General features: G+C 42.7%; 1 protein-coding gene across 2 annotated transcripts; it reads left to right on the top strand.

The window, feature by feature from the left end:
• Positions 1-4468: 4468 nt before the first annotated feature.
• LOC140716757 (baculoviral IAP repeat-containing protein 5.1-like) lies at positions 4469-13144 on the top strand. 2 transcript variants are annotated; one of them, XM_073029585.1, is made up of 4 exons: positions 4469-4557; positions 10011-10120; positions 12396-12513; positions 12973-13144. In XM_073029585.1, exons 2-4 carry the CDS (start codon positions 10011-10013, stop codon positions 13066-13068), a joined length of 324 nt encoding a protein of 107 aa, XP_072885686.1. In that variant the 5' UTR covers positions 4469-4557; the 3' UTR covers positions 13069-13144. The 2 variants fall into 2 exon arrangements, with proteins under 2 accessions (XP_072885686.1, XP_072885685.1); XM_073029584.1 differs by having other exon boundaries at positions 4476-4696.
• Positions 13145-13614: the final 470 nt, after the last annotated feature.

The raw sequence follows: 13614 nt of genomic DNA, 5'->3' as shown, positions 1-13614 counted from the left end.
GATTGAGATTCTAAAGTGGAAAAATGCCAATTTTGATGGTATAAGAAAGGATCTGGTAGGTGTGGGCTGGGACATATTGCTTTCTGGCAAAGTTATACTTTAGCTTCAGAAGTGAAAATTTTCAAGTACAGAACTTGTATGTTCCTGTCAGTATGAAAGACAAGGATAATAGGTTTAGGGAACATTCATTTTCAAGAGGTGTTGAGGCCCTGGCTAAGAAAAGAAGGAGGTGCAGAGCAGGTTTAGACAGGCAGGAATAAATGAGGTACTTGAGAAGTACAAGAAATGCAAGAGAACACGTAAGGAGGAGATCAGGAGGGCTAAAAAAAAGATATGAGGTTACTTGAGCGGAAAAGGTGAAGGAGAATTCAAAGGACTTTGAGCAAAAGGATGACAAGGGACAACATTGCCACTCTGATCTTCCAGAGGACCAATTTATGTATGGAGCTGAAAGAGATGGGGGAGATCTTAAATGGATTTTTTGCATCTTTATTTACTCTGGAGACAGACACAGAGCCTACAGAATTGAGGCAAAGTAGCAGTGAGGTTATGGACCCTATACTGACTACAGAGGAGGAGGTGTTTGTTGTCTTGAGGCAAATTAGGGTGGATAAATCCCCAAGGCCTGATAAGGTGTTTTCTTGGAACCTGTGTGAGTCTAGTGCAGGAATTGCAGGGGCAACTTAAATCATCTTCAGCCACAGGTGAGGTGCTGGAGAATTTGGAGGATAGTTAATGTTTCATTGTTTAAGAAAAGCTCTGAGGATAAGCCAGGAAATTATAGGCTGGTGAGCCTGACATCAGTAGTGGGAAATTAATTGGAAGTTATTCTAAGGGACTAAATATGTAAGTATTTGAATAGATGGGGATGGTCAACATGGCTTTGTGTCTGCTAGGTCATGTTTAACCAGTCTTATAGAGTTTTTGTGGAGGATTTTGGCCAACTGGGTCAGGTAACTGCCTTTGTGTGTCGGTATTGCTTAATGCCTGGATCAGAGGAGAATCGTGCTGCTACCCTCTAGCATACTGCTGTATACCACGAGGCTACATGACTTAATTGTGGAAGAAAATTCTGAATAAAGGGTAAAATACCCTTGTATTTGTTAACACCCTGCACCTTCCTTTAACTAACAAAATGCCTAGTGCTGATCTTAGTGCATAACACAGCAGTATGAACAAGATGGAGACAGTGAAGGTCATGAATTGTAGGGAGGACCCTGTGGGCTGTCAAGTTTCTGACAATTAAACAGCGTGTCTGCTTTCCCTTCACCTGTCTGGTATCAACATATAAAACAAGTTATACCTTTTTACTTTAATGACTGACTGGATCTAAGGATTTACTGAAACTTCTTTATTTGATAAATACTCGCCATTCGGCCTGGGATCTCAGCACGCTTGCAGTAATCTATCTTGGTATCAAGGATGTGCTGACAAACTACCTCTGTGTGTTGCAGGCAGAAAAGAGTCTATCGCTGGCATTTTTGTGGGAATTGATAAGACACACAGGAATGAATATATTTTAACTTTGACTGATGTAATTGACTTTCTATGTGCATGTATAAAAAAGACTGTGACTATTGTTCTTTGGAAGACATGTTAGCGAGTCATTCTTCCCTTATTCATGAACAAAGGTATTCTCTAGTCACTTCGAAGTCCATGTCCAATTTATCAGTGACCAACTTTAATTAAAATCCATTAGCAAGTTAATTTCCCTAACAATTTTCAAGGAAGTTGCCAAGAAAGTTGATGAAGGCAAAGCAGTGGATGTTATTTACATGGACTATAGTAAGGCCTTTGAGAAGGTCCTGCATGGGAGGCTGGTCAAGAAGACTCAGTCACTTGGTATTCAAGATGAGGTAGTAAGTTGGATTTGATATTGCCTTCATGGAAGAAGCTAGAGGGTGGTAGTAGATGATTGCCTCTCTGACTGGAGGCCTGTGACTAGTGGAGCACCACAGGGATCGGTGCTGGATCATCTACATCAATGATCTGGGTGATAATGTGTTTAACTGGATGAGCAAATTTGCAGCTGACGCCAAAATTGGGTGTGCCCTGGACAGCAAGGAAGACTATCAAAGCTTACAGTGGGATCTGGACCTGCTGGGGACTAGCTTAGATGTGAATCTTGTTAATCACGCACCAAAGGGCCAATTTCTGTGCTATATGACGTTGTGACTCCAAGTAACTTTACCTTGTTCAAAAACCCCTGATGAGGTTTACAATAGAGAGCTTCCAAAAATTCAAACCTCCACATCCACATTTTCCCCTAATCTATTTATTCAAGACATCCTAAAGGAATGCAATGGCTGATACTAAAATGCCTTTTCCATTTCCTACAGCATTGTTATCTCTGCTCAATCCTATTCCAGCATTTCACAAATACCAATGCAACAGCTTGTGTGGAGAGCACTAGGCCTCAAGCCGCAGGCTTGCTTGCTGCTGCAGTCCAGAAGAGGGGGCAGTGGAGGCCGTGTAGCTTGGCGACTATGCTCGGTTGTGGCTGGCCTCGCCCACCGGTGCTGCAACAGGCTGGATTGCAGTATTTGCTAACTGTCAGGAACTGTAGCATCAATTTGTGGGACAGTCGCTCAGAGACTTGGACTATATCTGTGTAATTTTGCGTGACTATTTTTTTGCTCGGTATTTTGAATGTGCTGTGTACGTTTTGTACCTTGGCCCCAGAGGAACACTGGTTCATTCAGCTGTTTTCATGTATGGTTGAATGATAACTAAACTAGAATTTGATTTGATTCTTGATTTAAAATCAGCAGGTGAGCAGCATCTGTGGGGGGCGGGGGGGGGGGGGGAATGACTGACGTTTCAGGCCAAAACACTTCATCATGACTGAAAAACAAGGGGGAAAGAAGCCAGAATAAGAAGGTTGTGGGAGTGGAAAGAGTACAGGTTAGGAGGTGATAGGCCTGACTTCAGTGTTTGGGAAGGTATTGGTCTCGATTGTTAAGGATGTTTGTTTCAGGGTACTTGGAAGCACATGATAAAATATACTAAGGTCAGCATGGTAACCTTAAGGGAAAATATTGCCTGACAAATTCCATTAGAATTCTTTGAGAAAATAACAAGCTGGATAGACAAAAGAGAATCAGCGGATGTTGTGTGCTTGGATCTTCAGAAGGCCTTTGACAAGTTGCCGCATGTGAGGCTGCTTAACAAAATAAGAGCTCAGGGTATTAAGGAGAGATACTAGCATGGATCAAACATTGGCAGATTGGCAGGAGGCAAAGAGTGGGAATAAAGGGAGCCTGTTCTGATTGGCTGCCAGTGACTAGTTGGGTTGGTGTTGGGACAACTTCTTTTTATGTTGTATGTCAATGATTTGGATGGTGAAACTGATGGGTTTGTGGCCAAGTTTGTAGATGATATGAAGATAGGTGGCGGGGCTGGTCGTGTGAGGAAGCAGGGAGTCTGCAGAAGGACTCAGACAGATTAGGAGAATGGGCAAAGAAGTGGCAAATGGAACAGAGTCGGGAAGTGTGCGGTCATGCACTTTGGTGGAAGGAATAAAAGCATGGACTGTTTTCTAAATGGGAAGAAAATTCAAAATCCTGAGGTGCAAAGGGACACGCAAGCCCTCATGCAGGATTCCCTAAAAGGTAATTTGCAGGTTGAGTCGGTGGTGAGGTAGGCAGATACATTAATTTAGAGAGGACCAGCATATAAAAGGAAAGATGTAATGTTGAGGCTTTACAGGGCACTGGTGAGGTTTCACTTGGAGTATTGTGAACAGCTTTGACCCCCTTATTTAAAAAAAGGATGTGCTGACATTGGAGAGGGCTCAGAGGAGGTTCACGAGAATGATTCCAGGAATGAAATGTTCATCGTATGAGGAGCGATTGATGGCTCTGGGCCTTTACTTGTAGGAATTTAGAAGAATGAGGAGTGATTTCATGGAAATTTGCCAAATATTGAAAGACTTAGATAGAGTGAATGTGGAGAGGATGTTTCCTATGGTGGGGTAGTCTAAAACCAGAGGGCAGAGTCTCAGAGTAGACAGATGTTCATTTAAAATGGAGATGAGGAGGAATTTCTTTAGCCAGAGGGCAGTGAGTCTGTGTAATTCATTGCCACAGGCAGCTGTGGAGGGCAGGTCATTGGGTGTATTTAAGGTGGATTAGTCAAGTAATGGAAGGTTATGGGGAGAAGGCAGGAAGGAGAATGGAATGGATCAGCCATGCTAAAATGGTGGAGCAAACTCAATGGCCTAATTCTGCTCCTATGTCTTATGGTCTCTCCCTTTCTACATGTATTAAGATATAATAAAGCCTGGAATTCAAATTGATTTATTTTATCTCTCCCTGTTGTAAACATGTGCTGAAGCCAATCATTAGACAACAGACATTCCACTGTTTCTGTTCAATCACAATTTATTACTAAAAGGAGACAGCTGAAAGCCATTCAGTGGCATTTGACTTAAGGTGGTGCCCTTCCAATGTAGAGGCCTCCTTTATTGGCTTATTCTTCTGACAAGATGTGATTGTGGCTGATCAGCTGTAGCTGAATATCACCCTGAAGGATGACTGGGAAAGCTGATTATTCCAGGTTATTTTTTCCCCCCATCAAAATGGTGGACCATGTTTCCTGTTTGTTGGAGCATAGGTTAATGTATTTTTATGAAAACCGGTTAGCTACATTCATAAACTGGCCATTCACTGAGAGCTGTTGTTGTACACCAGAAAATGTGAGTAAGGAGCCAATGGCCAACAGCTGTTAATATATCTTGTGTGTAGAGTGAATGTGAACAAATAAATCAATTTAGGGCCTATTTCCTGATGTAAAATGTGATTTTTGATTGTGTGAAATAGGTTAGTGTTTATTTTCTTCTGCAGTCCAACTATTTTTCTTTTGAAGAACTTTGTTTTTATCTGAGAAATCTTGAAGTAGGTAATAAGCCATTTTATGTGTTTGGGCTGCAATGTGGCATGTAAGCTTTTTGGAGTTAATAAAACTTAAATGGTGATTAATCCAAACTTTCAGAGGAAATGACTGTGGTCACCTATTGATTTGAATGACCTGGTTTGAATCGGCATACATCAAGCCATTAGATGAAGGCCCATAAATTGTTTTGGGTGACCATGATAATTATTACATCATAGTAGCTATATTATAAGAGTTGTAACTGTTAAACTTTGTGCATTAAAGATTGCATACATAATTCAGAGTAAACTTTCAGCCAGTTGGACCAGACCAGATTCTAGTTCCTGGTATACGCCAGTAGTGATCTCCCAGTGTTAAAATCCTTGGTCCCATCACCAAATCCTGGCCAGCAATTATTTTGCTTGTTACCTGCTGCCTTCCACTGGATCGAGTACTGTTTCTCCCTTGTTCAAATGGGAAAAAGAAATTAAAGGTCTTGTCCCCAAATGAAGCCTGTCCTTGGTGGGCTGGGAGAAATAAACAGGCGATTAGTAAAGAAGCTGAAGTTGTTGTTTAATTTGGTTAATTGGAAATACTACATTAGTAGGATTCATCCTGTGGATGAGAAAATTAGCATCCTCTAGTTTAAAATATTGGGCTGGCTTGTAATGGTGAAGTCTGTTCCTGATTTAAACAGAATTGAATGTAATATCCTTAAGAAATGTATATTTGTGATCTTGATGGCTGATTGCCTCAGATTATCTTCTTTTACAAAATTGCCACTGATTCTTATTGGTGAGCTAGTTCAAATGTCCACTGTCCTACACAGTAATGTTCTAATACAAACTTACTTGTTTGTGAATGTTAATTGTCTCTTGATCTGGCAGTTTAATACCTATGGGAAAAATATTTTTTTTTCTGCCAGCAACCATATTCTCTGTTTAATTCCCTTCCAGTGCTCTTTATTTTTTAACCTCTAATCAAGAGTCGTTCATCTGTATTTTTTTTTTACATATTCTATTTTAATATCTAAGCAAGAGACTGTCCTCTTTGGGCACTGTAATGCATGGAACTACTATTTTCTCCCATGTCTTGCATTTGATTCAGCACAACTACTCTTCGCTAATTATGATCACTTCATTTGTGTATTGGTTATACAACACAGAAATGAGCCCTTCAGCCCAGTTAGTCCAGGCTTCACATCTGAGCTAGCTCCATTTGTCTGTGTTCATGCCAGATCTCTCTAAAGTTTAGAGTCTAACCCTTTGTTATCCACATGCCTCTTCTGGTGCATTTTGGATGTTAATGTATTTGCCCCTTCCATAAATCAATAGAACAATGGTTATTGGTCCCAACATGCTCCTCCATGGATCCCTCAGTCACTTATCCAGCTTCATTTCCCAAGAATAAGCATATCTTTGCCTTGTAGGACCCATATTGCCTGAGCAAATATTTCTGAACTGATTCTTACCCCATCTAATTGTGTAACGTGGCAGTCCTGTTGTCTATTAGGAAACTTTAAATCCCCACTCTGACAACCCTATTATTCTTGTAACTTCCTGCAATATCTGCACTTGTTTCTTGAATTTCTATGGACTATACGTGGAGACGATAGTACAATGCCAATAAAGTGACCATCCCCCTTGTGTCTCAATTCCACACAAAGCCTCACTGGATGATCCTTCAATAATTTCTTCAGACTATTGATATCGTCCTACAGCCTGGAAACAGGCCCTTTGTCAGCATAGAAATGTTGCCCATACTGGGCTAGTCCCGCCTGCTGCATTTGATCCATAGCCATAGAAAGAATTCGGTATCAGGAAGAGGGGCATTGCTGTTGACATGCAGGATAGATTTAGTATGGTTTGTTATGGCTTGTCCGTCAGCATTCTTGAACTCTGCTAGCCTTGCCCTTCACCTTGACAGGAACATGCAGGCCTTGCGCTCTTGGCATCACACTTCAAAAGCCCTCCTTGACACTCCATTCCCTGTGACTTGTGTCCCTACCAGCCTCTGCAAGAATACTGTGTAATGGCTCTAAAATTGACTCTGCCCCAATTTGGGGATATTACCTGTCAATTACTTCTCCATAGCTATTTTAAAACTAATAGAATTATCACTGGCCCCAAAGTCCTTTACTGACAGATTTTCACTTGCCCTATCTCATTGGTAAGAAGTGGACCCAGTTTCACCCCTTCTCTATATTGAGAAAGGAAGCCTTCTTGGATGCACTTCACAAATTCCACTCTGTTTTGCAGTATGGTTCGCACAGTCAACATTGGGGAAGTTTTAAAATTTCCCACTAATCCTATCAATTAAGTTTACAACTGTCTACAATATATCTGCATATCTGCTCTAATTCTTGTAAATGTCAGTGACTTTCCCTTCCATAATTCTATGGTTTACCTATTTGACATCACCGGATGATCTCCCAACAATATCCTCTCCAAGAACCATTGTTATATTCTTCCATCAAGAAGGGGAAATTTCCCCTCTTCCCTGCAAATTTGTCATGCCTGTAGCATCTGAATCCTAGAACATTTCAGCTGCAGTCCTCACAATGCTTCTGTTAGTGCTCTGAAAGTCAGGTTACGTCTACACTAGACTGGATAAATTCATAACCAAAGCTTTTTCTCTTCGTTTTGATCCTCTGTCCACACTGAAACGGCGTTTTCCTCCCCTGAAAACTGAGCTTTTCTAAAACACCCCCCAGAGTGTGTAATTTTGAAAATGCCGCTTGTGCAGGAGTAATGTGGATGGGGGTAACCGGAGATTTCTAGAAACGCTGTCATGATATGCCAGAACACATGGCGGCATTTCATTGTTTTCCCTAACGCAACCCCCCACACAACCTAACAATTTTAAAACAGACAGCAACGAGACTGAAGCTAGAAGAGTTAGAAATGTACTCACCAAATACTTTGACCCATAACTTACTGAATAAATAAGTATACTCACTTTGCCATGTTTTCTGTCCTTGCTCGTATGAAGGTGGTTTACCTATTTATGCAAGTACTTCTCTGACGATAGATGTATAACTGCCTAATGTAACATTGTATGGAAATACAAGATAACGCTGATGCAGACATGTTTTATACATTTAACAAGGTGCTTTATTAATGCAACAGTTAGTCAGTTTTTCAATGTTCATCGTCAGCCGGGTCATACTGTCCGTGAACTCCCTGTTGTTTGCGCTCATACGCTCCAATATTTGTTTTTTTTTTTTAGTTTTAAGTGCTCCTGCGTGAGAGCAAACAGCTATTCATCGTTTGGCAATTTTAAGTTTTTCTAGTCTGTAACGGCACAAACGCGGACTTTAACTGCGAGATTCAACACCAAACGTGTTGCTTGTTTTCCGTAGATGTGTCCTGCGCATGCCCAATGATTCGCCCAAATACCCGTTTTAATGTGGATGGAGGTATTTTCAAAAACGCTTGGTACGGACGCCTATCGTTTTTACGCGAAACCGGCGTTTTCAAAATTATCCGGTCTAGTGTGGATGTAGCCTTGGTCTTCAGAGCCAATGCACACAGAGTTCACCCACCTCACCTGTTAAGCCACTTGCATCGAAAGAAATGAAGTTTGAACGAATGGTCTTTGCTCTCCCATTCCTCCTGTGTACCCTGATGACTAAACTTGCTCTCATTGGCTACAGTACTATCTCCTGATATCACACCATCCACTCCACTGCTCAGGGCCCACATCCTGCCACTCTAGTTTAAATTATCCCGAGTAGCACTAACAAATGTCCCAGCCAGGATACTGGTTTCCCTCCAGTTTAGGTGCAACCCATCTCTCTTGTACAGGTCACCCCTTCCCAAGAAGGTGTCCCAATGACCAAAGGGCTTGAATCCCTGGCACCCCCAGCTCCTCAGCCACACATTCATCTGAGCAATTTTTCTATTCTACCCTCAGTAACACAGACATCACTACCCTTGAGTCTTGCTGTTTAGGTTCTTTCCTAACTCACTGCACAGGACATCCCTCTTTCTATGTGCACTGTGACCTCTGGCTGCTCACCCTCCCTTTTGGGAAAGTTTTGCAGTCACTCCAAGAGATCCCTGACCCTGTTTCTCTTTTGTAGCAACAGAATCTCCCATCTTTTCCTCTAATTATCAAGTTGCCGATTGCTATCGCCCTGCTTGCCCTCTCTCTTCGCCTCTGAGCTTCAGAGGTGCTCTCGGTGCCACTGAGGTTGCTGCTGCCGTGCAGTGCCCAGAATGGTAATTCCCACTCCTTCCACCCAGTATTGGTATGGGTGAATGGCCATAGGGAGACCCTGCACTGTCTGCCTTTCCTGTGGCCACCAAGCTAGCTGCAGCCTGTACTTCATTTGATTTTGTTCATTTCTTGCAGTTTTTATGTACTGCTGCCCACAGTAAATGTCACTCCTTATGCCAGTGATATACCTTGGGTGTGACCACCTCAAACTTCTTGTCTGTGACGCTCATGGAGTCTGCCCGATGTCCCACAGCCTGTAGGAGGAGCATGCCACAGCCTTAACTACATTGTAATTACACTAAGGTTTGTAAAGGACTACTCGGGGCTTGTTTCCTTTGCCCAGGCTCCTCTTGCTAAAGCTCGGCAACTATTCCTTGCGCAGTGTCCTGCTGACTTTACTTGCCTTTTGATTGGCTATCCTCTTCACAAGCTAGCCAATTGGATTGCTCTACTCCATCTCCTGTCTTGCAGCCCACAAGGTGGGCTCTCCACTAAAGTTCGTACAAAACTTCCTGCCTTCAACTGAACAAGATAAGCTACTAATGCTCTTTAAATCTCCCTGTTGCTACTTTGTTCTGCTTTCTGATTGAAAACAAGGTCAGTTCTCCATTACAGCTCATTCAGAAGTTCCTGTCCCTACCTTATCAGATGAAGACCTTTTTAATCAAAACATGTCTTCTCCCTTGATTCTGCCTTTCACACTTGTATGCTGGAATGTTTAGTTCCCCATAGAATATACATTTGGCAACTTTGATTGAAAGAGGACTGAGAAGGTGATGAGGACAGGCAAAAGTTCCATTTACCTTGAGTTTTATCTGGCAAATACATGGCAGAGGCAAAATTAATCATTCTCTGAAGAATTAAATGTTAGCTTGGAAAATAAGATGACCAATGATACCTGTATCTGTTTCTTTGAGATGGCCAAGGCTGGTTTTCTACATTGTCCAACTGAGGATGAACTGGATGTTGTTATGTGCTTCTTCTGTCTGAAGGAGTTGGAAAGCTGGGAGCCTGAAGATGATCCCTGGTATGTGTATGGATTGGATAAACTTGTCACCAGCTCTGAAAGTGAGATAGGATTGAACTGGGGTAGGAAAGAACATTTCATGCCTGTAGGTTATCATGCCTACAGGAATGTTAAAAGGGTCATCCAATTAACTTGTTTTCCTTTCTTCACCCATTGCAGCTATGCCTCAAAGCTGATAAGAATTGTTTCATCTACCCTTCTGGACAGTGTGTTTCAGATAATTAACTTTTCTCTCTTATTTGGGTTTTCTGCTCCTGAGTTTCCCCAATCCCAATGCACACAAATCTGTCCTGTACTCTCCTCCACTGACTCAGTCTTAACTTCCCATTGCCTTGGCGAAAGCAGCCAATGTAATTCAGGGCTCTCACCCCTGTTTGCTCTCTGCTCCTTTCCACTGGGCAGGAGATAAAAGGGTTGTATATTCACATGGGCAACTTCTATCTCACTTAGCAGGTTTGTGGCTAGACACTGTTTCAGTCTTTCAATCTACTGTACCTTGCTGTAGCCCTTGCATCTTGTCTGCATGCATTACACTTTCTGGAACACCTCATTATGGTGTGTAAAAAGCTTTTCCCACTGTATCATAACCAATAATGTTCTGTATGATTCTGGTTCCACAGACGACTTGCTTCAGTAGATGTCTGGCTGGTGCTTGGAGCACTTGGCATAATCACTTTGGTGATTATTAAATCTCAGTAGTTCTGTGCCTTGCCAGTGACATTGAATCACAATGCCCCTCCCATTTTCTGCACTAACTTTCATCTATCATTTACCTGTTCTACCAGTCTTGAAAGATCTGCCAACTACTTGATTGGCAAAGTGATTTTTTAAAAAATACAACAAATTGCCTCATTCCTATCCCCACCTCAATAATGTTGAAAAGCTGTGATACATTGTTATAGAAACATAGAAAATAGGTGCAGGAGTAGGCCATTCGGCCCTTCGAGCCTGCACCACCATTCAGTATGATCGTGGCTGATAATCCAACTCAGAACCCTGTACCTGCTTTCTCTCCATACCCCCTGATCCCTTTAGCCACAAGGGCCATATCTAACTTCCTCTTAAATATAGCCAATGAACCGGCCTCAACTGTTTCCTGTGGCAGAGAATTCCACAGATTCACCACTCTCTGTGTGAAGGAGTTTTTCCTCATCTCGGTCCTAAAAGGCTTCCCCTTTATCCTTAAACTGTGACCCCTCATTCTGAACTTCCCCAACATCGGAAACAATCTTCCTGCATCTAGCCTGTCCAATCCCTTTAGAATTTTATACGTTTCAATAAGATCAATAATATACTATCACTGTTTTGAGGAGCTGTACCGTAAACTCCTTGGTGTTGTATTCTCTGTCCCAGCTACTAGGCTTCATCTTGTATTCCTCCTTCCCTTCAGCACCAAAGGGGTGGTGTATGTTTGGGGACCCAAGTTGCAGGATGTATACAAGTGGAATCTTGAAGTACTGCTGGACAGGATCATTGAAGGTGGCAGCATGGGTAGAATAGGTAGTTAGTATGGAGCTCGAGAGAAGGGAAGCAAGTACACACGCATCAAGTGGTCATTGGGCTACAACTGGGTTCCTGTGTCCAGCTCTGCTCTCACCAGAGGAAGGATGAGATTGCATGGGAGAGGGCGCAGAGGAGATCCTGCAGGATGTTGTCTGGATGGGATTTTGAAGTGGGAAGGCTGGGGAACTGGAAGATGTACAAAACTACCAGGAATCTAGTTACTATTTTCCCCTAGGCAAATGTCCATAAACTTGCGTTTAAGGTAAGTGGGAGGAGGTATGGCGGGGGGGGGGGGTGGGGGGAGAGGGACTTTGAATTTGGAGCTAGCTGGCTGAGTGAGGGGATGAAGGCAGCGAGGCTCTCAAATGAATTGTGTAAGTACTTTCAGTATCAGGGCACTGTAGGTTATTGACTATAACATGGCCTGTAACAGGGGAGGAATAAACTGGCCAGGCAGCACAGTTTATTCTGATTCCAACTTGCAGTTGGGCCTCTTCCTGCTTTGTCTCCTGAGTGCTCAGTTGTTTTCCTCCTTGCAAACAGTGACGTTCGGATGTGTAGCAATGCAATCAGTGGTTCTTTGCATCTCAATATATGTCAACTGTGGATGGGATAAAATGGACAAATCAACACTATTCTAATATGGTCTGGTATTGATTTGTTCTGTGTGGTGACTGCAAATGGCTGCTTGCTGTGTTAATGAGATGGCTCATGGTGAGCTCTGGCTAATTGTCTTGTTTTATTTCAATTCTTCCTCTGAACTTGCCAAAAGGGCAGTACACCAAAGTCACTCTCCATCTTGTGAATTCCTGGCACTGAAAATGGATGTATTGGATCTGACAGTGGAAGACTTCTTCAAGCTGGAGATGGACTGGCTGAAGTTGTACCTGGTGAGAGGGTCAATCTATTTACTTGGCCTTTGGCATTCTAAATGTCGGGTGGCACTGTCGAGTAGTGGTTAGCACACACTGTTACTAGCAACCAGGATCATTTCCTGCCTCTGCACGTACAAAGTTTGTGCATCCTCCCTGCGACCACACAAGTTTCTTCCGTGTGTTCTGGTTTCCTCCCATAGTCTAAAGGCCTCCTGGTTGGTAGGTTAACTGGTCATTGTAAATCGTCCCATGATTAGGCTGGGATTAGATTGGGGGTTGCTGGGTGGCGTGGTTTGAAGGACTTGTTCCACGCTGTATGTCAATAAATAAAAGTTCTAAGTTGCAGGAGCTTTCTGTAATCAGGTTGTTGAAGCTGTAGAGAGAGAGGTGTATGGTTGTCTGTATCTGCTTGATCCAGTCTCTGCCCAGGAGGCCGCAATCCATGAAAGGTTTGATGCCGTTTCTTTTCCCTAGAAAAAAATTGCTTCGGAGCAAGTCAGCATCTACCGAGAGTCGGTGAAAGCTGCAAGAGTGAAAGTCTTGGGAAAGCTGACTGGAGCTGACCTGTAACTCCCTTATTGAAGTGCTGAGCTGGAACGGACCGCACCGGACATTAACTGTTGATAATAAAGTTGTATGCATTTTACTGTGGTTGCTTTGGAAAGTTTTCATTTGTTGCAACAGTTTAATAGATTAAACTTTGCAAGAGAGGGGTTTATTGTTGAAATGAGCTGATTCTGTCCTGGGATTTAAGCTCCCTGAGGAAATGGTTAATAACTGCTTGCTTTCCCCAATCTTCCTGAACTGAGCATGTCAACTGCGCAGTACTGCAGTTCCAATTCCTTTTCCTCGGGGTGGTGGAGAGAGGAAGCATGCCATGTCAACATCATTTGCCATTACGGGTTCATGCAGACTGCTTATAGAAAATTAGTATCTGCTCACCTTCATAGTTTCCAATGTGAGATGTTAAAGATATCGGTATGTCATTCCGTCTACCGAATAGGTTTGCACAAACCCATGTCTCCACATGGTTAGTTTGGTACTGCATCTTAGTCAAATGTAGAGCGCACAGTACATGTCTAGTCCATGCCAATCTGATCTGCACCCAGACCATAC

Source organism: Hemitrygon akajei, chromosome 26 (genome assembly GCF_048418815.1).
Source record: "Hemitrygon akajei chromosome 26, sHemAka1.3, whole genome shotgun sequence".
Lineage (NCBI taxonomy): Eukaryota > Metazoa > Chordata > Chondrichthyes > Myliobatiformes > Dasyatidae > Hemitrygon > Hemitrygon akajei.
Note: the sequence above shows the minus strand (reverse complement) of the source record. Positions and strands in the feature narration are given on the sequence as shown.